The sequence below is a fragment of the Periplaneta americana genome, chromosome 13 (genome assembly GCF_040183065.1).
Source record: "Periplaneta americana isolate PAMFEO1 chromosome 13, P.americana_PAMFEO1_priV1, whole genome shotgun sequence".
Lineage (NCBI taxonomy): Eukaryota > Metazoa > Arthropoda > Insecta > Blattodea > Blattidae > Periplaneta > Periplaneta americana.
In genome coordinates, this window is record NC_091129.1 from 147,550,721 (window position 1) to 147,577,187 (window position 26,467).

Genomic DNA, 26,467 nt, shown 5'->3' on the forward strand with positions numbered 1-26,467 from the left:
AGATAATATTAAAATGGATTTGAGGGAGGTGGGATATGATTATAGAGAATGGATTAATCTTGCTCAGGATAGGGACCAATGGCAGGCTTATGTGAGGGCGGCAATGAACCTCCGGGTTCCTTAAAAGCCAGTAAGTAAGTATTTGATAAGCTTGTATGAAGTCTGTTTTCTGTGGTTCACAGTCTGCTGTGATGTACAGTACACAAACGAAGAACTAGTGTGTATGCATTACATGTATGGTTTGGTGGATGGTAATGCTTTGTGGGTGTGTTAGGAACGATACCCAACGCGCAGATTGCGCTGGATCGGTAGAGGTGGACCAATTGCTTGGCCATCACACTCCTGATTTAAACCCCTTTGAGGACACTTAAAGATTCTGGTGTTTCGACTGTTGTGTACTCCATGCACGCATTGTGGCAGCCTATCAGACAGTACGCACTACACCAAACATTTTTGATCATGTTCGGCACTCAATGTGAAGATGAGTGGAGGCCTATATTCAGACAGAAGGTCTCTTTGAACATTTCATCTGATATGTGAACAAAGTACTCCAATTGGTCTGATAACTCTGTAATTATGCATTTCTGGACTCTTGTTATAATACACTTTTTTTCTTCTGTCTTTATGAGGAATCCATTCCTGAAGTTTTTCCATTGATACACCCTGTATATACACATTCGTATAAGAAATTGTACTGGAACTTAATGAGCATATTTAGCATTTTCGCGAGATGAGTCTGAGGATTTGCCATTGGGTTACCTAATATTAGCTTTACAGTTGGAAAAACCCTCAGAAGAAATCCAACCAGATTACTCAGCCAAACCATGATTTGAACCCCTGCCCAATCAGATTAAATCATGAGCCCTGCTTGCAACTCCAAGACTATGCAGTTATTTTGAGTTAAATCATGATGTGAACATAAATTGAATTCCAAATAGTTATTTTCCATTTTGAGAAGTAAATTACTCTGCACAAAATGTAGCTGAGCTAGTCTGCACAAATCCAGCAAGATCATACATGAGCATGTTCTAAAATCAGCTAATTGAGCAATGAATCTATAAAGATCATGCTGCTAGATGCAATAAAGCAGAAAGTACTTTTCTTTAATGTCTCTGTAAATGTCAAATTGAAAAGAAGTATAACCTCTACCAGACACACATATTCATAGAGCACTTATTCTTTTATATTTCTAATTAATGCAATTTTGTGACTTTTCTTTGTGCTGCTGTATGCCAATCATAATGCCTGTGGCCTGACTAAATTCTCATCATGATCAATTTTGCACATAAAATATTCATATCAAAATTACTGGTAACTTGTAAAGAAAATGAACCATCAGTGTTTTCCACTGTAGAAGAGATGGATAATGATGGATTTTCCACACGTATTTTTACGATACTTGGAATCACCATGAAAAACGCTCTTGAAGAAAAAAAAGGAGAGACCATTTTTTACGTAAGAGGTAGAAATTATGCAAGGAAAGTAAAATTCTGAAAAATGTTTTAGAAATCTTGGTGAGGGAGAAATTACGTGAATAGGTAAATATGGTAACCTACTCACCACCATATTATTATCGAACTTTAGGTGCGTTTGTAATGTTAGTGGTATAGGCCAGCCAAATTCCGATTACCAACTGTAGGAGTTCGAACTATTGAGCTCGTTGCAAGTTTCCTGTTTATAGTGATAGCAACGACCTCATCTCCAATCGGTAATAAGTTGGTGGCCCTATAGTAATGCAAAGGAGGCAGAAGGTTATGATAACGAAGAGAATGCTGAAATGTCAATATTGGAATCATCACCTTTATTTCAAAAGAGGAAGAGAAGGAAATGTTACCTTTTCTAAGGAGGCTATTATAAAAGGCTAAATCAATGTGCGTGTACAAGATTGGGTAGCAGGAGGTAGAAAATTACAGGTAATTATAACGAGAATTATAGGATGTTCCAAGATATAATCATATAATCACAGTCTACTATATACAGTCGCGAAGCTTGAGGTGATTTTTTGCAAATCTCGTGATAAAGCGCTCCAAGCGGTTAGCAACTAGAAACAATAGACTGTCCACGGTCGACTTTGGACTGTGTCGTATTTCCATCGAGTGCTAGCTCGTTGCGTGTTTCACATTGATGCTTGTGAAATGTTCGTTATTGGTGTAATGAAAATTTTAATGGCTAAAATACAATAATCGGAATAATAATATTTTACTAGAGACGTGGAAAAATTAAGTTTGTTTTAATGAAATTTATTGATCACGTTTTATTTTCAATTCTGGTGGGATTATTATTGCTTAGGCGCCTACTTTTTTTTTTCTTCAAAGGATATGTTTTTAATTATAGCTGTTAATTTTGTTGTTATTTTTATTTGTTACTTTACTAGAGACGTAGAAAAAGTCTGTTACAATAAAATTTATTGATCACGTTTTATTTCCAATTCTGGTGTGATTATTATTGCTTAACCTCATCCCACTGTGTTAACTATGTAAACCTACACTACAAATACCGGTACACGTAAATTACTCCATTAATTCATATTTCCAGTATTATTGTTGTAAAGGGAAATGAAAATTAATATTTATTGGTTTCATAATTAATTATCGCTATAATCTTGAATGAGTGAAGCGATTATAGTAAATTTCAGTTCGTTTTGCACAAACAAAAATAATATTAACCTATTTCTTGCAGGTATCTTCGAGTTTATGGTGGAATTTAATATACTTCATTAAAATAATAAATTAACTTTATGCATTTAATATTTCAATAATGGAAGGAAGGTGTTAATTTTTCCAAAAGAACACAACGAAAGTGTAACATATTTTGTCGTCTACTAGGAGAGAGATCTTCGATGATGAGGCGATAGTAGCGATCCTAGTGGTGGGCAACTACCCATGTTTGCATTTTTACTACATATTGAGCTTCGCGACTGTATATAGTAGACTGTGATATAATCTTGTCGTGCGCTGATCATCTTTGCGTCCCTCTGCTGTCTGTAGTCATGGTGGAGAGAAAGGGAACCAGGTTGATGGACAAGAGGACCAAAGTTTTTGGGGTAGGGAGGTGGAAGATGCGACAATGTAGAAAGGAAAAACTCCGGTTACAGAAATTTTAGTTTATTGAAATGCCTAGTTTTCTGCACTGGCTGGTGGGCAGAGAAAATGGGAGTGCCATTGTGGAAACCTCTAATATTGAAATTTGGTCGTATGACTATAATTCAGGGCTCCTTACGGTGCAAGGTACCTTGCACTGTGGAAAGCTGCTTTATTAGAACTGCACCCCCACACCATCTCTGTCTGCCTCCCTCTATGTTGCTCTGCATTGCGTATGTAGCAGCATGTGATACCCATGGGACTGTACGTGTATTTTTTCGTGTATGGCACATTTTCAATAGCAGAACTGTACGAGAGAGCACTTTTTGTACTTATTCATATTTATGTCATCTTAAAAGATTTGCATCTGTCAGACCTGATCGCAGTCTTGTTTTCGTATTTTTAAGCACAGAGAAAAACCTTTCACACACATAAGTGGACCCAAACATGGACAATACTTTGCTTCTGCTTCTCGTTGGAGTTGAGGGAAATCTAGTTTGGAGAAAGTACGATAAAATGCAAACTCTGTGCTCCTAAAAAATATGTCTTATTGCCAACTATTGTACTATAACTTCAGTTTTTATTGCAAATGTTCTGGAACATCTTCCATGTTTAGGAAAAATGGCCCCACAAAGAATCGAACATGGATACAGTTCAGTAATGTCCTGAAAGAGAAGTTTCAGGATTATAAATATAGCGCAACAAACGTAACTTATGCAAATCAAGCTTTCAGGTATAACTCCCTGTAAAGTTGATTTGAATAATTTTGAGGGGAAAATTGTTCCGGGGCCAGGTATCGAACCCGGGACCTTTGGTTTAACGTACCAACTGAGCTACCCGGTAACTCTACCAGACACTGATACAATTTTTCCCTCTATATCCACGGATCTCAAAGTGGGCTGACAACCGTCAAGCAACCAACGTTGAGTGCACACTAACTCTGTGTGACTTAAATTGTGGTTTTTTGTTAACGAACATGCTCAGAACACCAAATTCTAGTTACAACACAATGCACATGCTCACTATTCCTTGTTCCAGTTCGTTAATAGAAAACCACAATTTAAGTCACACAGAGTTAGTATGCACTCAACATTGGTTGCTTGACGGTTGTCAGCCCACTTTGAGATCTGTGGATATAGAGGGAAAAATTGTATCGGTGTCTGGTAGAGTTCCTGGGTAGCTCAGTTGGTACGTTAAACCAAAGGTCCCGGGTTCGATACCTGGCCCCGGAACAATTTTCCCCTCGAAATTATTCAAACGTAACTTATGTTTTTGTAGATAATAAAACTGTCAATAATAGCAGCGGTGAACATTTAATAAATGTTTAATTCACTTTATTATTATTACTACTACTACACAGAATCTCTAAACACGACATTTTAATGAAATTTGTATTATTTTTATATTTCATGTTAGTTTATCTTTTTATTTTATACTCCGTTCACGTATCATCCAATAGTGTCCCAATTATTTTAAAGCATGTATTTTGTGAGATTTTATAGAACTGAAAGCAAACATAGCCCTTTCCTTACTAGAGGTTTGCTATGGATTTCTCAATAAGAGCAGTCTTCCTGTAATGAGGTGACCAAGATCTAGTACCCCATAGCTCCTATTTAATATTGCTTTGACATTTTGTTTGCTATTTGCTAGTACTTCAATGTGTTGAGGTGTGTAAATTCTGTTGCACAGTTTTATCTTCCGTTTGAAATTACCAAATCCCAATCACAAGGAAGAAAAGTGTCTTCTTCCAGGAAGTTTGTTGGGGATATTTTTCAACATTCTGGACTGTAACAAGCCATACACATTCGTATAAAAGTATGGTTTTCGTCCTCACCCAAACATCCATCGGAAATATAGATACCGAACATCTTTACTTAGGAGATCGTGGAATGATGTCAAAATTGAGATTTGACTATTTTCATCCAGTTTGGAAAACAACTGCAGTCTGAAACTAAAGATAAAACACTTTAATGTTACAATTTTAATAAAAGATCTGTTACTATAAATTAATAAAATAAATATATTATGAAACATGGACCACAAAAATGAAACATTAATGGAAAATTTTAGAATAACTTACCTATAATATGATCCAATTAACTTTAATGGAACATGATGTCCTTTCTATTTGATGTATGGCAATTGCTTCAATCTCGTGGTTTTAATTTTCTCTGGTATTCAGAAGTCCTTGTTCGTGCCATTTCTTGTGACTGCTCCAACAATGCAGATTGAATGACGAAAAATAAAATAGTTGCCTGTTACATAACTACATATCTACTGACACTATTTTTAAGTTGAGAATGTGCTTTTATTATTGATAAATGTTAAAAGAAATGATTACAACGTGACAATTTTCACCAACAAGTAATATGTCTTGTTTTAAAGTACAGTTCCAGCAAATGTTCCCTGTGTTTCTGTCTGTGCACCAGTTTGTAAGTCCTCTCCTCTACTGCTGCTACTTGCTTCCACAAGCTTTGCCAGATTAAAACTTATGTACTGAGTTATATTAATAACATTCGGTACTCACCCTCTTCACAGTAGCTGCTGGACGTGTTACATAATAAATTCACATCACATCATTCATAGAACCTGTTTTATTAAGTCTGTTTCATTAAGTTTAATAATATTTTTCTACATGAAACTGGGCAGCCAGGAAAATTACAACCTAATACTGATAATGCATGGTTTGTTAGATAGAGAGTGGAGTCTCTAAGATGGCTCGCCTATGACTGCAACATCTTATGATTCTCCACTGGCCACCCTAGTCTTTATGTAAACCCGCAAGAAGAAGTTGAGGATGTGTGGTCTAACAACCATGGTGGCCATTCTTGTGCCAATTGTAGAATGAAATGTAACATGAACTAAGCTCTGCATGGATCACTATATGTGTGGTACCACAACACATGAAATATAGTGGAGTCACAAGATGGTCCAATTTGTCTTGCATTTCCTTCATGGCGGTCAACTTCGAATATGGTAAAATAGGTAGTAAATTAAATCCATCTATTGTAATTAATCCACATATTTTCCTGAAGTACTGTATATTTATCTCTCCCCCTCTACATGTGTGTGTGTGTGTGTGTGTGTGTGAGAGAGAGAGAGGGAGGAGAGAGAGAGAAGGGGAGAGGGAGAGAGAGCGCGCGCTCATTACCCCTACTTCAGATTCTAGTTCTCTGTTACATTTGAGTACGAAATCATTAACAGTTATACAAAGCATGTCTGGTAATAAATATATTGAAACACTTTCAAAAGAAAAATACCTCCAGGAAGACCATGGAGTAGATGAAATGATGAGATCGTGAAAGAATGCCTGTAGATGGGATTGACAACTGGGAAAATCTTGCCAAGGACAGAACAGAGTGAAGAAGCTTTGTGATATTGGCACAGAGTCGACATGCTCCATAATGCGTAACTGACTGACTGGTAGTAAAATGCCGAAAGATGGGAGGAAAAAAGGAAAAAGTGATGGAGAATGAGTAACGATGGTAACTTTATCACATGAAAATTTTTAAAAGAAAAATAATTTATTTCTCACTATTAATAATGACAAAAATGTTCTTCAAAGTTTATCTATAACTTAATCACATACAAAATTACCATCTTGATGATTATATAAATACAGAATATTGTTCAGTTAATATCCTAACAGATTTACTTATTTCATTAAGCAAACCTTTATATATGCTTTAGTAAAATGATAGTTTCCTTCCACATGTAAATATATTTTTAGTGCTGCTTCTACTATTTCTAATGTATTTTATTACATTTACAAGAAGCACTATTGCACTAAAATAGGATTTTAAATAGCACATCACATTTGATTATAATGTGTTCTGCTTATTAAACAATAATTCACATATTAAATTGTTCTCATCTGTTTATCTCTAATATATTTTTATGCTTGATTCTGTATTTTCCTTCTTACGCTACAAGATTCAAAATATTAGATGCATGAATATCATATTTTACAATAGGAAATTCTCACAGCATAGAATCTTTCAAACAAACTATTAAATTAAATGTTTAAAAAATGTTGTTTTATTTAATAATGCTCACAACTGCAGAGGTTATATCAGCGTCGCCGGTGTGCCGGAATTTTGTTCCACAGGAGTAAATCTACTGACATGAGCCTGTCGCATTTAAGCACACTTAAATGCCATTGACCTGGCCCGGGATCAAACCCGTAACCTCGGGTATAGAAGGCCAACGCTATACCAACTGCGCCAACCAGGCCGACTTAAAATAAAATGAACATCCCTAAAATTGTATTTCAACTTACCATTGAATACTGATATGAAGGCATCTACTTATCATGAAAGCTGTTATAATCACACTGCAAAGAGTCTTATTTTAAAATTCAAACATTACTATTAAGAACTCCGGACTCTTCACTGACTGGTTTTGGCTGCTTCCTTCTCTTTGGCTGCTTCCTTTTCTTTGGCTGCTTGTTCTCGAAGTTGCCTATGGTATTCCATACCCTTTACAGCAAGATTTTCACCCCTTGCAGCTGCTGCTTTCCCACTGTACACTGCAGCACCAGCCATAATAGCTGTAGCAATCATCATGTAAATGGCGATCTTTATGCGGGCTTTGTTCAATGCAGTATCCAGCACTCCATGTCTGCAAAATTAAAATTAACAGCATAATATTTCCCGATCAAATGCGTAAAGCAACTTATTTCCCAATTGATTGACTGGTCACCATGTTGTCATTAGGTCCTGAGCTTCATGAGTTACAAAGTGACTAATGACAGGTTTGAACAGCTATATAAATGTCAGCATGACTTCATTTAGAAGAAAAGTAAAGTGCTACACACAATTCAATTACCAAGTTCAAATGCTGAAATACTTCTGTGAAGCAGTCCTCACACTGGACTTCACTCAAAACTTTCAAATACTAAATTTAGGGTATTTCAGTGAATTATCAGTTATCACTAACTACTTCTACTCAAACTTCTTTGTTCTAAGAATGCCTGACTTGCAGTAAGCATCATAATATATTGCACCAGCACGCAGCCTGTTCACAAGGTGCAGGGATCAAAGGACAACATTTAGGAGTCTCTCACTTAATTATTGTTAATAATAATCTGTTGTCAACTGAGAGAGAAACTTCAATTAAGCTAATGTACCAAATAATCACATAATACAATACATAACAGTTTTTTATTAGTTATCAACTACTAGTAACTTATTTACACTTCATGAAATTTGGCTATATGAAGTCGAGGATTCGCCATGTGATTTAGAGGTCGGCATGGGCTCGGGTCAAGCCCGCAGGCCTAGGCTAGGCTCGGGTTGAATTTCACTTATGTTTGTCGGGTTCGAGTCACATAAATGCAAATTATATTTTTCCGCGAAATATATACTGATTAAAGTAATGCATACACATTTTCAAGTCCGCCCAACACCCATTCAGAAAAGTAGACTATCGGTATTGTAAGTTGTTTAGTTCGACTTCCTATTTCGTAATGGCATTTGTCTCATCTCTACTCTGTCACAGACACAGAACATTATTTGTTTTATGTGTAGACTAATAGACTACTCTCTGTCATGCTCCTACTGGAGTGATATCTCTCGCAGCTGTTCCTGACTCCTATGGTCTTTGGCCTCTGCTTTATCTGCTAATCTTCGAGTTTCGGATCGGGCTCGGGTGTTGATTATAAACTGATCTCGGGTTCCGGGTCGGGTTCAGGTCTGGTTCAGATCAGACCGAACCGGGCAGGGCCTAAGAATTTCGGCCCGTGCAAACCTCTAATGTAATTACTTGACCTCACCTTATAGTTGGGGAAAACTTCGGATAAAACCCAAGCAGGAATCAAACCAATGTCCCAGATCAGCACGCAAATGCACTACTGCCTGAACTATGTTGGTAGCTACCAGTGGCGTAGCGTCAATGTAAGCTAAAAAGCTCAGCTTCCCCAGTTAATAACTCCATAATAAACTGCAGTTTATGAACATAATTATTTATTAATTTTAATACAATTTATAAGTACGCCTTAAATGTTGTGATGGGGCAGTTCAGGATGATTTGTGATGCAGCAGTAAACATGAAGCCTGCACACACCAGCTTACAATCCCCTCCACAGACTCGTTTCTTTCACACATTCTTCTATGTAACGCACCCTGCAGATTTTCGATCCCTTTCTAACTAAACTACCCTGGTTGCAAGAAGCTAGCTTTAGCATTGGAAAGAATTATCTTCCGAGTTATCCCTTTCGCGAGTTGTGTTCAGTTGAAGTGTTAGTGTGCACTGTAGCTGATATAATAAATAATGCCTGAAATAACAGTTCCTGACACTAATTTATATAGTCAAAAATAATCTTCTGATAAAGATTTTAACGTTGATTTTTTTACTTGGTTATTTAACGATGCTGTATCAACTACGAGGTTATTTAGCGTCGATGGGATTGGTGATAGCAAGATGGTATTTGGCGAGATGAGGCTCGATGATTCGCCATAGATTACCTGACATTTGCCTTACGTTTGGGGAAAACCTCGGAAGAAACCCAACCAGGTAATCAGCCCAAGCGGGAATTGAACCCACGCCCGAACGCAACTTCGGATCGGCAGGCAAGTGCCTTAGCCGACAGAGCTACGACAGTGGCTTTTAACGTTGATTGGTGTAATTTTACTAACACTGTATCTATTGACCGTTAATATTGTGGTTTTTCTAAATATGACAGGGAGTGAGCTAATGTTAAATTATACGTACTGTATGTGTCTATAGAGATGTGTGTGAGCCATGAAATCATATTTTACTACCATTTGAGGTGATGCCTTATTGGTGTTACTTATGAGGTTCCAACCAATCTTTGGACTGCTGACTTGACATCGACTACTATTTATTTTAAGACGCAATACATTTCTTCATACATGAAAGACAATTTGAGTTAGCTTCCCCTGCTCAAAATTTCATGCTACGCCACTGGTATCTACATAACAGTTTATGGAGCTGTATACGGATTCAAATATTATGTTTCAGTGATCATTCTGACTATTCTATAGATGTTCAGTAGTAGGTATTGGCTTCTACTGGGGTTTAAGTGTTACTAACAATATCCTTCTGATGCTTTCCACTAATGATTTTGAAGGAGTTTTCGTACATGAAGTAACAGACATTATCCTTATGTCACAGCTGTTGAATTTCAATACACTTTATTGCTGCTGTTCATGTAACCACCACCATAGCTTAGAAGAATTTCTTCTCATTCAACAGTTATGAATTTCTGCAAAATGTTCAGGAAGTAAGATTCCTTGGTCTGTTGAGACAAATTTATTTATGGATGCAAATTTTACTAAAATGTTGATTCTCGCTTTCCTCTAAAAATATTAACTTATCACTGATCTGGTGTGAATTCTTGTATATGTACAGTAGCGCCTTAAAAAACAAAATGCACGGCAGAATCATTTTACTAAAGCATGAATTCATATCAATACTCAAGTTAACACAATAGCAAACATTTATTTGTCAGAGTCATGGCTAGCGAGGGCATTTATCTGCTATGAGTAAGTATACTGTTATTTAGTCAACTGTCCAAAGACAGGTCTGAACCTCACAAGTGATAACCAACAAAGCAGCACCAATTATGAGGCAACTATGCCAGGAGATAATGGGGTAGAGTGACTAAATAAGTATTTAGTGAAGCAAAATTCAAACTATGCTCATGGAAGTGTTGGAGGTATACGGAAATTATGTGACACCAATTCTGAATCTGCTACGAATTCCGAACCAGGAATCTTGGACTGTTTCATCTTACAACCGTAATCTACTCAGGATACTAAAATGATGACAATACCTTTCTCTTTTGTGTAGTGAGAGAGCTGAGTGCATTATTAGAATGCCGAATCAAGTGGCAACTATAAAGGTAAAAAAAAGGTAAAGGTATCCCCGTAACATGCCATGAAGGCACTTGGGGAGCATGGAGGTAGAGCCCCATGCTTTCCATGACCTCGGCACTAGAATGAGGTGGTGTGGTCGGTACCACGCTCTGACCACCTTTTATCCCCGGGAAAGGCTCTGTACTCAATTTTATAGGAGGCTGAGCGAATCTCGGGCCCATTCTGAAAGTTTGGTAACGAGAAAAAATCCTGTCACCACCTGGGATCGAACCCCGGACCTTCCAGTCAGTAGCCAGCTGCTCTACCAACTGAGCTACCCGGCCGCCCCAAGTGGCAACTATAGAATGAAAAAGTCAAGTCAAAAAAAAAAGTTCAAGATAATACCATTCCCAGAAAAAGTCACAATGACTTTTTTTTTTAATAGTGAAGGTATTCTCCTTGATGAAAGGAAGAATCAGTGATGAACCCTGTTCACTACTATTACACTTTGGGTTGATTTACCGTACATCCGAAATATATTACAAGTATTCCAAACTCATTTGCAGGTGTCATTTTTCTTGATGACAATGCCTGTCATCATACCACCCACGTGACACATCCCAAAATCGAAGACTTTGACTGGGAATACCTTGACCATCCATCATACAGCATCAATCTAACCTCAGAAACGTCCTGCACTTAGGAGAGAAGGCTGCCATTTTCGAGCAGCAACAAAGTAGTTAAAAAAGCAATATGATATTCCTTTTCAGCAGGTATTGAAAACTGGTGCTGGGATGGAGCAAATGCCTGAACATCAAAGGTGTTTGTGACTAGAAGTAGGTTAAAGTTGTAATAGAGTACTACAGTATTTACCATAAAATGGTCTATGTAAATACTTTCTTACTTTAATAACTAAATTTTCTAGGTCCAGTAAATTACTATTATTATAACAAGCAGGTACAGACACTGGAATATAATTCTGATGACGTCAAAGGCAATTAGTGTCTTGCTACACACAACAAACGCAACTTTAGCACCAATGCACAAACATATTTATATGAAATTTAAAGTAAATGACAACAAAGAACAAAAAATATCGAAATATTATTTATAAAATTAGACACATAATGACTATACAAATATGTGTTTGGTCATTTTAAAAGACTGCAACCTCACTGAAACTGTTACTGGCAGAGAACGGTTCTCATATAGCATAGCAGTATGATTTAGCATTTCCATGACAATTGGTCATTTCAACATCATATCTGCTGACATACTCTAAAATTATAACCAAATGAGTCAACAGATTAGGAATCAACAGACAGGCCATAGTTGTGCAATTTTCTTTACCATTTAAATAAACAGTGTAAATACACACACTATGTATACTTAATGATATATGTATCAGAGATAAAACTGAAGGGTGACTTCAGATGCCTACTTTTCATTTTAAGAAAAAGGCTTGTGATGTCATTATGCTGTCTGTGTGTCCCCAAAAAATGCAAATAAGTTGCTCAATAAAAACATAATATGTAAAGCAAACTTGTATTAATTTTATATCTTCGTTTTAAGCAATTCTAATGAACAAAATTTTGAAATGTTTAACAAGAATACAGATAGCACCGAAAATGTTTATGAAACAAACGTGAAATTTATCGTATTACAAGTTTGTCCTAAATGAGAGAGAGGTTACCATATTCATCATTAAACTCAATGTTCGCAAGTTCAAACAGGGCCAAGAACAATGAGTTTTTAACAACAATATAAGTCCTTAGCAGACTATTTCTGGAGGGAAGTAATGCTAGGAATCCAAAGTAGATTTACAGAACAAAAAAAAAAAATGGGCTAAGCTCACAATAAGAAGGGTTCTAGGCAACTAGATAAAATACAATGACATCAAAATATAACTTTACATCACAACCAACACCTCTAATTGTAACAAAGACTTGGGTCTTATTGATGCTATCACCTCAGAAATTAAATTAATTCAATTTATCGGACTAGAAGAGTCCAGGCACATCTTCCATGAACTGTTTACAACTGACTACCTGTTGCTGCAGGATGTAGACTATCATCGCACTGCATTTTCAAAGAAAATTCCTCTTTTTTTATTCTTACAGAAAGCTCGTTGCGTAATTTTGAGTATTTTGTACTTCAATTTTACACCAGCAAATATATGCATACACGTCTATCATCTGCACTTTAAGTTAACTTATGAATTATAACAAGCACAATACAGACAAAAACCTGTTTTACTTACGCGACTCTCTCGGGAACATCAGCAATAGACTTGTATTTTCCTGTCCACACCAAAGCATATTTATGATATGGTTTCACTATATGAGTCAGTGGACCTGCCAAACATGGAAAATTATAATATCCCAATTAATAAAACCCACAAAGACATCTATAATGAAGTAGTCATGGCAGAGGTATTATTTCACTTTTAACATCGAAACTAAGTAATTAACTTCTATCTTGTGTATGTAAACCAAATGTTCCCCTCAAAAATGCTGATGATTTAGACCAGTGGTATTCAATCTACAGGGTGCTCTAAAATTCCCCTTACAAACTTCTAGGACTTGTTAAGGAGACTGAGTAGATAATATTTTGAATTGGAACCCATGTCCGGAAATGTACCGTTTCCGTGCTACAGCTGTTTGAAAGCAAGCACTGCCTGAACGTACGTCACGTGTCTCAACAAGTAGTAGGTTCGCGATTCGTCTGCCTGCAGCGTTACATGATGAGGGGTGCTTACGTCAGATCATGTGATTTCAATTGACGTTTATCCTAGCTCTCGGTTCAGCATGACGGTGCACCTCCTCACTTTTCACTTGCTGTTCGGAAACATCTGGACCGACGATTCGAACAAAGATGGATAGACCGAGGTGGTCCAATTGCATGGCCTCCACGATCACCGGATTTGACTCCATTGGACTTTTTCTTCTGGGGTCGTATGAAGAGTTTGGTTTATGAGACTCCTGTAGAGACAGCAGAAGATCTGGTGGCACGAGTTGTGGTCGCTGCAGGAGAGATTGCAGATACACCAGGTGTAATAGAGCGCGTTTAACAAAACATCATTCGTAGGTACAATGCGTGCAACGAAGTTGGTGGTCGCCACATCGAACCCCATTTGTAGTGGATTTGAGTGTTAACAATCATTTGAAAAGGACAAAAACAGTTTAAGTTGAACTGTAAACAAACGTGTTTGTGACAAATGATTCAGTTTCCATTTTGTTTCTTTGGTTATTAATGAGTTGAATTGTAAAACAAGTGATGTACTGGGTCACGCCTCATAATAAAATAAATTACTTGTAAAAGTGGTCATGTTAAAAACATGTTTTCAAACAGCTGTAGCACGGAAACGGTACATTTCCGGACATGGTTTCCAATTCAAAATATTATCTACTCAGTCCCCTTTAACAAGTCCTAGAAGTTTGTAAGGGGAATTTTAGAGCACCCTTGTTGGTATGCATACCCCTGGGGGAACATGGGGTTGTCTCAAGGGGTATGCATCGCACTAACTCGGTATTTAAAAATGCTGACATTGGCTATTTATTTTATTACATATGTTGATAAGTATTGCACTTCAGGAGTTTATTCAGCTCTCCACAAAATCTAAAATTATAAATCACGATAGATATAACATGTAACAGAATGCCACGCAATAGATTGCCTATATTATTTAAAATTACACCCATCATGCACAAGAAACCAAAGAAGAAAGACCATTGAAAAGACTCCTCAACATCTGATTTCAGATCGGAACAGGTCAACAGTGGCCTAACTCCCTGACTGCTACATGATGATGATGGTGATGGTGATGATGACGACATATTTTCTTTTGCAATACTAACTCTTGTTTTTCATTTCTTCAATAACATTTTAGATAATTAATTACTGTTATTATTGCACCAATAATAATAATAGATTTTTGTTACTTCTTATTTATTGCACTGCAGTTTGAGGGTATGAAAGTAAAAAAAAAAAAAAAAAAAAAATGTATTTTGGGAGTACACTAGCAAAAAAAATTGAATATCATTGATTTACACAATCTAAGTTCAAACTCCTCTAAGAGAGATCATGTAGTTACAGTGGGCGGACCAGATAACAGTCTGGATATAAGTTATAATTACAGTATTGCATTGAAAAAGATCTCGATAACATAAATCTAAAGAGTAGCCACACAAATGTGGGATTTCTCAGTCCTTAAAGTATACAATGTGTGCGGTTCTGCATTGCGTAACTTTCTCCATTCTCTTGTAACTTCATCCCTCTTAGCCCCAAATATTTTCCTAAGCACTTTATTCTAAAACACTCTTAACCTCTGTTCCTCTCTCAAAGTGAGAGTCCACGTTTCACAACCATACAGAACAAACGGTAATATAGGCTGTTTTATAAATTCTAACTCTCAGTTTTTTTTTAAAGCAGACCAGATGATAAAAGTTCCTCAGCCGAATAATAGCACGCATTTCCCATGTTTATTCTGCGTTTAATTTCCTCTTGAGTGTCATTTATATTTGTTACTGTTGCTCCAGGATTTGAATTTTTCCACCTTGTCAAAGGATAAATTTTCGATTTTTATATTTCCATTTCGTCCTATGTTCTGGTCACGAAACATAATCGCATACGTCCTACTTCATTTTTTCGGGATTTTCTTCCAAATCTATCTCCTTACTTGCATCGAATAAAATTCCTGTGTTTTCCTTAGTAGGCCAGTTAGTGAATTTTCTTCTAACATATTCAAGTTATCCACATAAACAAGCAACTGATGTAACTCGTTCAATTCCAAACGCTCTATCTTTTCCTAGAGTTTCCTAATGGCATATTCTAGAGCGAAGTTAAAAAATAAAGGTGATAGTGCATCTCCCTGCTTTAGCCCACAGTGGATTGAAAAGCATCAGATAAAAACTGACCTAGGCTATACAGACTCTGCTGTGTGTTTCACTGAGACACATTTTAATTAATTGAACTAGTTTCTTGAGAATAAGAATATTATATCCTCGTGAGTCCTGAGACATTTTTTGTTTTATTTTTAAAGTTCAATATAATTCTACACATGAGGAAAAATGCTGAAAAAATCTTGCATGTTACAGTTAGGGCAACTATAGGCCCTATTATACTATAATCAAGTATATCATAATCATGTATAAAGTAGGCTATGGTATAGTATACTATACTCTCAGAACTCAGGAGGATATAAAACTTCTCTCTTAACCGAGTCATATGCCTTTTTAAAATTTAGGACTAACTAATGTATTGTGCCCTTATACTCCCATTTTATTCCAATATCTGTTGAATACTATTCATCTAAAATCCAACCTACTATCATTCCATTGACAACTTTGAAGGGGTCTGCGAAAATATTGGTCTATAAAAACGGAGTATGCAATGTCGATAAGCCTGAGAACCACTGGTTTAGTGGATACAGATCTAGGCTATAAAAGGTGCAATGACGAAACGTGAATTGTCGAAAAAACTAACATACTTTGAGAAAACCTTCTCCTTAGTAGCTCTATCCACACAGTATCACGAAGAATACAGGGAATAAAATAGTTTTCCCTTTCAGTAAGAAGCAGCCAGTGGTTTTACTGCACTGTCGGTTGAAATATAGGTAATAAAGCATTTTCCAATAGTAACGAAGCAATTAGGGTCATTACCATGACACTAGAAAGAGAATATGAATGACCTCGACACTACAAAGAGAATAAGAATGACACCTAATCTAACCTAACCTAACCTGTCATATAATACTGCACACCTGTAGTAACATCCCTCACGTTTAGTATAATTTCGTTTGCATGTATTGCCAACCCTGCTACTAATGTCGGGAGCCATTTGGAAGTGGATCGTGATGCCAGGAATAAAATATGACGTCTTCCATAATAATTACATTCAGTTCGTTCAGTGTAAGTTTTGTGATATAACTTAGTAAATGTCTTAATGGAGTGTTAATTACATATATACAGTATAGTACAACAAGAATTGAACTTTGTTGTGGCTGTGATAAAAGTATTGAAAATTGGTTTACAGCGCCACATTGGCAGTGATAAAAGCGTACAATATTCGTTCAGTGGCCGGTGGATACTCTACCTTGTCCGTATTTTGTTTCTTCCGTGTTAGCAATGAAAAAGAAGTAACAACAGAGCTTATAGTTTCATGTTTGGATGTCTCAGATTGAAAGATAAGTTGAACAATTTGCTCTTTCGTATTAGCAATGAAAATTAACTTACCAACAGAGCCAATAGTTTCATGGTTTGCTGCTGTTTCAGAAGACACAGACACTGATGGTTTCTCACTTCTTGTTAAAGTCCTTGAAATGTTGCGCTTCTGGACCATCATATTTCTCACGGGCTGACGGCTAACAGCCAGTACGGTTTTGATTATATTTGACATCACTCTTGATTGTCATATAACAACTGTAAATGAAAGAGTTGCAGAATTGGTACGACACTGTCCTACAGCTTCTAAAATAGACAGAGAATTTAATAATTTTCCTTTTCCGCTCTTTTAAACGAGCAAGTGTAGAAACTATTCATACCTTACGTAATATTCACACACCACACCAACACACAATAAGTGACTTTAACTTTAGAATACAGTCCCCTTAAATAACTTCCTAACCTTCCCACAATCGTCGTCGATATCTTCTAATTGCTGTAATTTTCTGTACGTCCTTCACGTCGAACGTCACACGCCTCTTCCCGTAGCCACGCCTCTTCCCCCTTCTACCACACTGAACCCACAGTCCACGTAGTCCCCCACCTTCTCGTACTGACACTGATTAAAACATAAACAACCAGAGGCCAGATATTTAACATAGTTTTGGATCACAAACATAGGATCGCTAATGTCACCACCTATGCAACATAGTTCATGTTCTTTCTGCTAGGATTCTATCGTAAAGGTCCCTCTATTTTTTTTAGGTATATAATATTATGGTGATTAGGCCTAGTTATACGTATTAATATTGAACTAAGTTTATAAATATCTAGTTGACTAGTTTCAGCTTGGGAATCATCTTCAGATCAATTGTAATACGTGAAAGTAATCGCCATATATTATATTCCTAAGTGATATAGTGTTCAAAGTTGTGTAATCAAGATGTATAATCTATTTCTTTTTTATTTTTGACACTTAATATTTTAGGAGAAAAATTCGCTCCGGCGCCGGGGATCGAACCCGGGTCCTTGGTTCTACGTACCAAGTGCTCTGACCACTAAGCTACGCCGAATTCAATCCACAGCACCGGATCGAATTCTCCTCCTTCAATGTTTCCCTTTATGGCCTGACTCCAAGTTAGGCATATATATGTTGACGTATATCCAATGTCAAATGCCATTATACTAGGAGCGCACTCAGCTGAGTGACTTGTTGGCCGGGAATCCGCAGTTATTATGCACTGCTAGCTGGAATAATATTATAGATACATTAATTTGTCCTACAGAATTTATCTAAATTGCCAAAATCAAACGTGCAATTGATGAAGATCGTCGAAAGACCATTGACGAAGTTTCTGAGCAAACGAACCTGTCATGGAGCACGGTTCAGCAAATTTTAACCGAAGATTTGCACATGAGACGAGTGTCTGCAAAATTTGTTCCTCGCTTGCTCACGGATGACCAAAGAGAAAACCGCGTGAGAGTTTGACGCGACTTGAGGGGTGAAGTGCAGAACGTTCCAAATTTTCTTAAAAGAATTGTGACTGGGGATGAGTCTTGGTGCTATGGGTACGATCCAGAATCAAAGTAAGCATCGAGCCAGTGGAAAACTCCAAATTCACCATGACCCAAGAAAGCACGTCAAGTGGGATCCAATGTGAAAACAGTGTTGATTTTTTTTTTTTTTTTTTTTTTTTTGATGTGAATGGCATTGTCCACATAGAGTCTGTTCCGCCAGGACAAACAGTGAACCAACATTTCTATTCGGATGTGTTATGAAGATTACGAGTGTGCGACGAAAACGGCCCGAAATAGAGAAATGGGAACTGGTTGCTTCACCACGACAATGCTCCAGCCCACATAGCTCTGACGGTCCGAGAGTTTTTGACAAACAACAACATGGTGCTTGTGCCACATCCATCCTACTCATCCGATCTGGCTCCGTGGGACTTTTTTTGTTTCGACGGATGAAGAAATGTCTGAAAAGAAAGCGATTCCGTGATGTGGATGACGTCAAAGAAAACACGCTAACGGCTTTGAACAGTATCCTGCCTCAAGAGTTCCAGCAATGTTTTCAGCAGTGGCAAAAGCGTTGGGACAAGTGCATTAATGCACATGGACAATACTTTGAAGGGGACTAAAGTATTGTGAATGTAGAGTTCAATAAAGATGCAAAAAAAAAAAAAAAAACATTCCGGTTATTTTTGGGTCCCCCTCGTATTTATACGTCACGGCAGCAAAGAATTACGGGATCGACGAGGAGAAGGGAGCTAATTTTCTTGGTTGGCTAAATCCATAGACACGGTCATTCAGAAATTCGCTATGCTGGAGTCTAGACATGATTAGGAATGAAAGGTACAGTTACTAGGAAATTCGCTACTGCCAGCACATTCTTATCAAAAGGGCGTGGGTTGTTAATAATGTCTCTGAATAAAATAAATGTGTGTAATGCTGTAAACTGCAATAACAACTAAACTTTAAATAATTGATTAAATCGCGATCTTACTCGTGTTAATTGTGTAAGCATGTGCGGCTTACAGCTGTTTCGGTGCTTCACACCATCCTCAGAGCCTACTAGATCTCGGCGTCATCTCCAACTTCGCTGCCTGTTGTGTGGGTGCGTTCGATTGTTGAAAAGTGTTGAAGTGTGATGTCAAATAGTGTGTGTGTTCTGAAATTGATCTTGTGTTGAGAATTTGATCAGGGTGTGTTTTAGTGTGTATATTTCATATTGTTCTAGTGTGTTGAGTTTTTGGTTTTTGGGTTGTATGGGTAGGATTTCCATGCCTGTATTTATGTTGTTGTATGTGTGGTTAGCATTAGTTATGTGTTCGGCATATGTGGATAACTAATAATGTGGATAACGAAAATAAAATTAATAAGAACCATATACAGTTACTGTATGGTATAAAAGTATCAAATAAACTACACAGTATCATTTCTCTGCTGTGTTATCATACGTACGCTACACACATTTAACTTGCCTGCCGCTGGAGCGTCGCGCCAGTTATCAACTGTAAGGGATATCCTGAACTAGCACCAACAGATAGCGCACGTGTACTTTGAGGGATGCGCTTTGCGTGTGCATTTGTTTTTCGGTATATAAACATTGAGGATATACGTAGTGTATTAGTATATGAAATACTCTTAAAAACAACTAAAAATGGCAAATTTTTGTTATGTTCCTATATGTAAAAACCAGGGAAAGCTTTTTGTCTTCAATCAGGTCCCGAAATATTCTGAATATATGCTTTAAACCTTAAAAAATATAAGGAATTAAATTGCTTCTCGAAAGTGCAAGCTATTAAATAAAAGTAACTACTTCAAGTAAAGAATTGTTGACTACAGTTTCATTTTGGAAGAGGAAAAAGAAAAATTAATAAAAACATATGCAATCTCGACAGCGAGCTATGTTAGCTTAGATTATATGCAGTAGTTGTAGGAGTCTCCGAAGTTTACGCCTGCGATAAACTGGGATGTTTATTACCCAGGAGGATCCATAGTGAAATCCATTTCGTGAATAATGTTTTTAATGTACTGTACCGTAATTATTAAAACCATGTTGTAACTTCAAATTTTCAAAATCATCCTACATAGCATTCAAAACTGCATGTCCTTAACCTACAAAACGCACGACTAATCGTGATACTACTTCGATCATATTATATCATCCTATTAAAAATGGCATTTGATCTTTCTGCAACTACAGAAAAAAATACAAGGAATTTAATCTCGATAGTCCCTTCCCTATAAAAGAAAAACATGTTGGTGGCTGCATATCCTGTTTTTAGTGTACGGTTCTTAAATACTAATGATTAAAGAGGGCAATATTCACCTTCGACACAGTTCCTATTTTTTTTTTATTCGTGCACCTCGTTCTCAAAGTTCTCTTTTAGGTTCATGAAGATTCAATTTACTCGTATCTATATTCTGCATACTGCAGATTTCCCCACCCATCTCGGGCAATCGCTCAATATTATACAGGTTTACGACGTTTACGTTATTATTTATTGTAAATTAAATTAAATTATGAGGTAAGAAAATATTGAATTATATTAAATTATACTAGGTTATACAAAATAATTGTAAATATAATTTTGACACGCACAGAAAACCAACAAGCGGGAAATAGTAATATGCGTTACAAGAGCGGTATGTTGAAGTTTTCATGTTCGAAGAAAAGACTGAAAAAGCGAAACGTAGTTGAGCTTTTTTAATTTCCGAGAATTGAAAGAAAACATGCCGCTCGTGTATCGTACATTATTTTGTGCGAAGATCGTTTATTACATACCTGGAAGAGGAATTTCTAATTAGTTGCAATGAAATCTCCATCTTGGTTTCTGTTCAATGACGGAAAATTTGCAAAACAAAAATATCTATCTTCAACATTGTTGCTTTAAAATGTTTTCTGTGTTTACTATAATCCAGCACGCCGTGATATACGTCTGTCTCCCCCCCCCCTCAGTTTATAAATGCGAACTTAAAACAAACGGTAATGTTATGTAATGATTTATTTTTCATTTTAATATTTTAACAATATTATTTATATAACATATTGCAGTAATAACATCGGCAAGTTTAATTTTGCCGGTCAAGGAAATGTTTAGTAATGGAATATATCTTTGACATCTAATTCTGCACGTTGAAATTAATTGTTACATTTATGCAGTTATTCAGAGTCACTGGAATCTTGTTGATTTTTTCACGGCTTCCTTAATGTTACTTGCATCACGAATGCAGTAACTTTAGTGGAGTTGTAGAGTTTACTTAATTTTTGCAAATATTTAAAAACAATAATTAACAGTGCAATTTAGGTGAAATTGCAGTTGTAAGTTTCCAATTTATAAATATTACTATATTGAACGTCTCTAAAAATAATATGTTAAAAGCCTAAAGCAGTAAAATCAATATGTCACTTAAGCGGTAAGAAGAGGGAAATTGTTGTGTGTGTTAGGTTGGGAATACTGAAGGTGGAATTTTAGACTTTCCGCGGATTGGTTTTGTGCGGAAACAAAGCAAATACGTACGATCTCTCACAAACGTAATCAACTGTAGCATATGACATAACAAGCCCTACAACATGTTGCGCCGACGCATGGAACGCTCCTGCCACCTAGCGGTAAAACTTTGCATAAGATATCCCGCGCGACTGTGCTAGTACACCTTTTTGATTCGACTGTTTCAAGCTTATGCTCCCTCATGTCTTTCTATGCTCGTAGCATTCACATTCGTGACCGCAGAATTTTGTAATGATGACAGAGGCATCGAGACCTCAAGTAAATAAAGTTTCGGATCATGGTAATAGTTGCGCTAGTGTATCGAGATACATATAAATAATTATCTTTGACTGCCCTATTACCTCTCCCCCAGACACATTGTAGTGCTCTTCTCCTGCAGTATCTTTCCTTCCCCACCACCATCATTCACGTCCAGCAACGCTGGTCAAGGCACACATGCTATGGTCGTTCTACGAGCGGGCTAGCACGTTTGCTCTGTTTCATGCTCCGGGGCACTATGTAATTTGTTCATCCGGTCGGCCCACTTTCACTTCGGCACGCGATTTTGTTAACGTGATAAAAGTCACGTCAACAGAACCATTGTTGTTCTTTTTAAATTCTGAGAAAATTTAATGTCGAAGTGCATGGGACCCCTAAAGTTCTTATAATTGTTTTCCGTAAAAGATAAATTTCGGTGTCTTCAGTCTTCGTCGCACTTGTACTAACACGAAATGTACCAAATATAGCATTCGATAGGTAGGCTCTAAATATTATAATTCCCTACCAACTGAAATAAAAGCTATACACACGAATATTTGTCAATTCGAAAAGAAAGTTAAACAGTATTTATACATTTAGATATAGCCTAAGTTTGTTTATTTCCTAGTAAGATGAATTCTCTTATACGTGATTTAAAGGCATAACAGCGGCGAACTTCAGCCCAACCTCAGAGGGCCTTTGGCTAGGAATAACAATAATAATAATAATAATAATAATAATAATAATAATAATAATAATAATAATAATAATGATAATAATAATAATAAAAAATAATAATAAGTACGTTAAATTAATAAAAAAATAAAGGTAAAGTCAAATTATCAAAGAGGGGTCCCATCTCTGTTAACTGCCTAGGGGCCTTGGGTCTCTATCTTTGGGCCTGGATTTACTAATAGAATTTTCTGTAATTAAACATTAACTCATGCCATCTTATATGTGTATCTCTATACATACAGTATAATTAAGCAATTCAAAATTATGTGTCTCTCAAAGTAATATGTAGTGTCATGGGTAGAGCAGTAACTCATTACGTAAATATTAAAAATACTACTAAAACATTAAACTATCATGAAGCTTCTTTCTATGTTTAAGAATCAGAACAGATAATTTAGTCCGTCCAGTATGTCCAAGGAATTACTATACCATATTTCATGTAGGCCTATGTGTGTTTGTGTGTGTTGTGCGCGTGTCAGTGCGTTTCAAAAGTTCGTGGCCTGACAAGTACAGATGACATTGAAAATGCCGCCATTGTTAACAGTAGTTCTACATTAATTGAAGCACGAAAAATCATAATTTTATGTTCACTACATTTTGTGTAGTTTAATTTTGAAGTTAGTACGCCGCATAGATTTACAACAACGGAAAATATCGAGCTTTGTGCTGTCATTAAATATTTCGTATAAAAAAAAAGAAACGAATTAATCCAGCAGAAATTAAGGCAGACGTCGTTGCTACACTGGAGAAATCCGCCCCAGCGTTTTTGACTGTGAAAAAATTGGCGGCACTATTTAAACATGGTCGAGGGAGTGTGGAAGACGACCTCTGCAGTGGATGTTCAGTAACAGAAGTCATAAAAAAAATCCACGATATTGTGTTGAATGACCGTCTACTGAAAGTGCGGGAAATTAGAGAGGTTATGCGTATCTTAACTGAACGGGTGCGCCACATCTTAGTAAATGTTTTGGGCATGTCCAAGATCTCTGCCAGGTGGATTCCGCGTTTGTTAACACCGGAACAAAAGCACGTCCGATGTAAAATTTCGAGGGATTGTCTGACTCTTTTTATTCTCAAAATCTTTCACGTCAGTATCACTGAAGCTCTCCCTTTCGCCTCCTTAGAATCGTACAATAAAGGCATATTTGATATGCAATAATAATGTTGCTGTTTCACTTCCAATTTGTCATGTGAATGCAGGAACTATACTTGTTTTTTTGAAAGATGGGACATGACAATTAAACGGCCGAGCTTGGAACTACAGTGCCATGTTGCCAATATGGACGAACATGCTGCCAGCTGATGGTAGCTAGCAATTGTCGTTAAAATGGCTGACGTTAAAACATTAATTGACAATTGACGCGAAGGTAAGAAAACAATACAATAATCGACAGAGAATCAAAGACGAAACGTGCCAATGTTAACACTGTGTGCACAATAAACGTAGTCAAGAGAGCTATTAAGCACTCGCCATATGGAAACTGTAACTTTGGCAACTCAAACGTTGTTACCATAGCAACAGGCCTACCACGCTATGTGACATTCAGTTGTTTTTCCGATCGCAACGCTCCTATCATGTCCCATCTTAAAAAAAAAACCAGTATAGGTAACTCGAAATTTGCGTTTTTTAGTTATCTCTGTTAGAGCATAGCAAAAATCGCACAGAATGTAATGCAAGAACTAGGTAACCGATCGAACGATACCAGCGACATCTGTTTTCCAATGTAACGAATAGGTAAAAGAAAACAAAACATATTCTTTAGTGCAATAAATAAGTTTTTTTTATGTTTAATATTGGTCGACCAGCAAACTTGCTATACAGACCACTGTTAAATTATGGAATATCACATGCAGAATATCATGCTGAGGTTGGCTCTAAAGGCTCCTCTAATTAATGTAAATTAATTAATTAAACAAATAAATAAGTAAATAGGCAATATCTCAAAATAGGAAAAATTGAGTTACCTAATTCTTGCATTCAGGTGACGAATTGATAATTGAAGAGTCCACTGCAAGAATGATGGATGTCACTTTCTTGTCGAAAATGAATAAAGACTATCAATGCATATATTATAAGACATATAGAATATATTTAGAGTTATATGGCATTAACACTGATAGATTTCGATGTTGGACCCCGGACTCATTTCACTGGCATTGTCACCTTCATCTCATTCAGACGCTAAATAACCTGAGATGTCGTAAAATAACCTACTAAAAAAACACTGATAGTCATTGTCCAGTAATGATCGGAAAATCACAGTTAAGCTTTGAGCACTAAGCATATCAAACTTTCAATTGCTTCTCCTGAAAAATGTATTCCAAATGACATCCATCATTCTTGCAATGGACTCTTCAATTTTAAGTGCTTGGAAAGGAACTACAGAATGTTAATGAGTAACATAACTTAAAATTCAATTTTTATATAGATATATTTTATATTCTTTGCAGCGTTTCTTTCTAATAATAATTTAACGTATTTAATGTATTTAGCATTCTTTCATTTCAAGTTACTGTGAAGGAAGATCAGTTAATTTGGATTCCTTCTACTCGCTATGGTTGCATATTACTTCCGATATTACTGAACTGACAACAGAATCTACAGGTCTGCATGAGTAAACAAACCCTTTCAAGTGTACAGTGTGCTTTACTCCTAGACCTCGGACTCGGCGGCTGTTGTAGGGTCTTATTTGCTTATCCTCGTCAGGCATCGTGTATACATACATACATACATACATACATACATACATACATACATATATATTTTCAGAACATGACTAGCGCAAATGCCAGCCTAGCAGTTTTTTTTTTTGTGGTGGCAGTTTCATGTGGAGATTTGGTAGCAATTTACATAATTTAATCATTTATTTTGTGGAAATAGTAGATATTTCATTTCCGTGTCGGTTTATGTGGTGCATGTTTACCGTGAATTGTCCCCTGGTTTATGGTTTCAGTATTGATGAAGAAGGTAAGAAAAAACTCACCACCCTCTCTCTCAGTTCTTATGGGAGCGGGTTCAGCGATACAGAGCGGAATCAAAATGTGGTTCTTTATATTTGTGTTAGTGTTAATGTTAATGTGGGGATTGTGGGTTATAATATTGTATAAGTAGTTTTTCTATTGTTGTTGTTTGTGTTAGGCGGTTGTGTGAAGAGTGCGTGTGTGTATTGACTGTTGAGAATGCGCATTTATAATTGATTCCTGTAGATCATAGATGGGCATCATGTCTCACTTGAGAATTAGTGCCTCACTGATCTTCACAGAGCTTATCGCTCTGAGTGACATCATCATCACAGTCCCCGTTCCTCCCTCACGTAGCTCCTAGGCGTGGGCAGGTTCTATATCAGTTTCATAAGCAATATCAGTGGTGGCATAATGACATTATCAAACCAGTCTGTATGCGTTAGAAAACGATTATT

The 26,467-nt window shown here is 36.7% G+C and overlaps 1 protein-coding gene across 3 annotated transcripts; it reads right to left on the reverse strand.

The window, feature by feature from the left end:
• Nucleotides 1-6,583: 6,583 nt before the first annotated feature.
• LOC138712542 (UPF0389 protein CG9231) lies at nucleotides 6,584-17,676 on the reverse strand. Of its 3 annotated transcripts, none has more exons than XM_069844452.1 (5): nucleotides 17,522-17,676; nucleotides 17,131-17,316; nucleotides 16,991-17,008; nucleotides 13,158-13,251; nucleotides 6,584-7,700 (listed from the first exon to the last, which is right to left on the reverse strand). In XM_069844452.1, the coding sequence occupies exons 2-5, from the start codon at nucleotides 17,291-17,293 to the stop codon at nucleotides 7,469-7,471; spliced, it is 507 nt and encodes a 168-aa protein (XP_069700553.1). In that variant the 5' UTR covers nucleotides 17,294-17,316; nucleotides 17,522-17,676; the 3' UTR covers nucleotides 6,584-7,468. The 3 variants fall into 3 exon arrangements, with proteins under 3 accessions (XP_069700553.1, XP_069700552.1, XP_069700554.1); XM_069844451.1 differs by having other exon boundaries at nucleotides 17,439-17,652; XM_069844453.1 differs by lacking the exon at nucleotides 16,991-17,008 and having other exon boundaries at nucleotides 17,439-17,647.
• Between the last annotated feature and the right edge of the window lie 8,791 nt (nucleotides 17,677-26,467).

Excerpts from the sequence above, each read along its gene's own strand:
- LOC138712542 (XM_069844452.1), bottom strand. The coding sequence starts at position 17,293 with ATGTCAAATATAATCAAAACCGTACTGGCTGTTAGCCGTCAGCCCGTG. Across the intron at positions 7,701-13,157 it reads GATGTTCCCGAGAGAGTCGC|ACATGGAGTGCTGGATACTG; the intron begins GTAAGTAAAACA and ends TTAATTTTGCAG.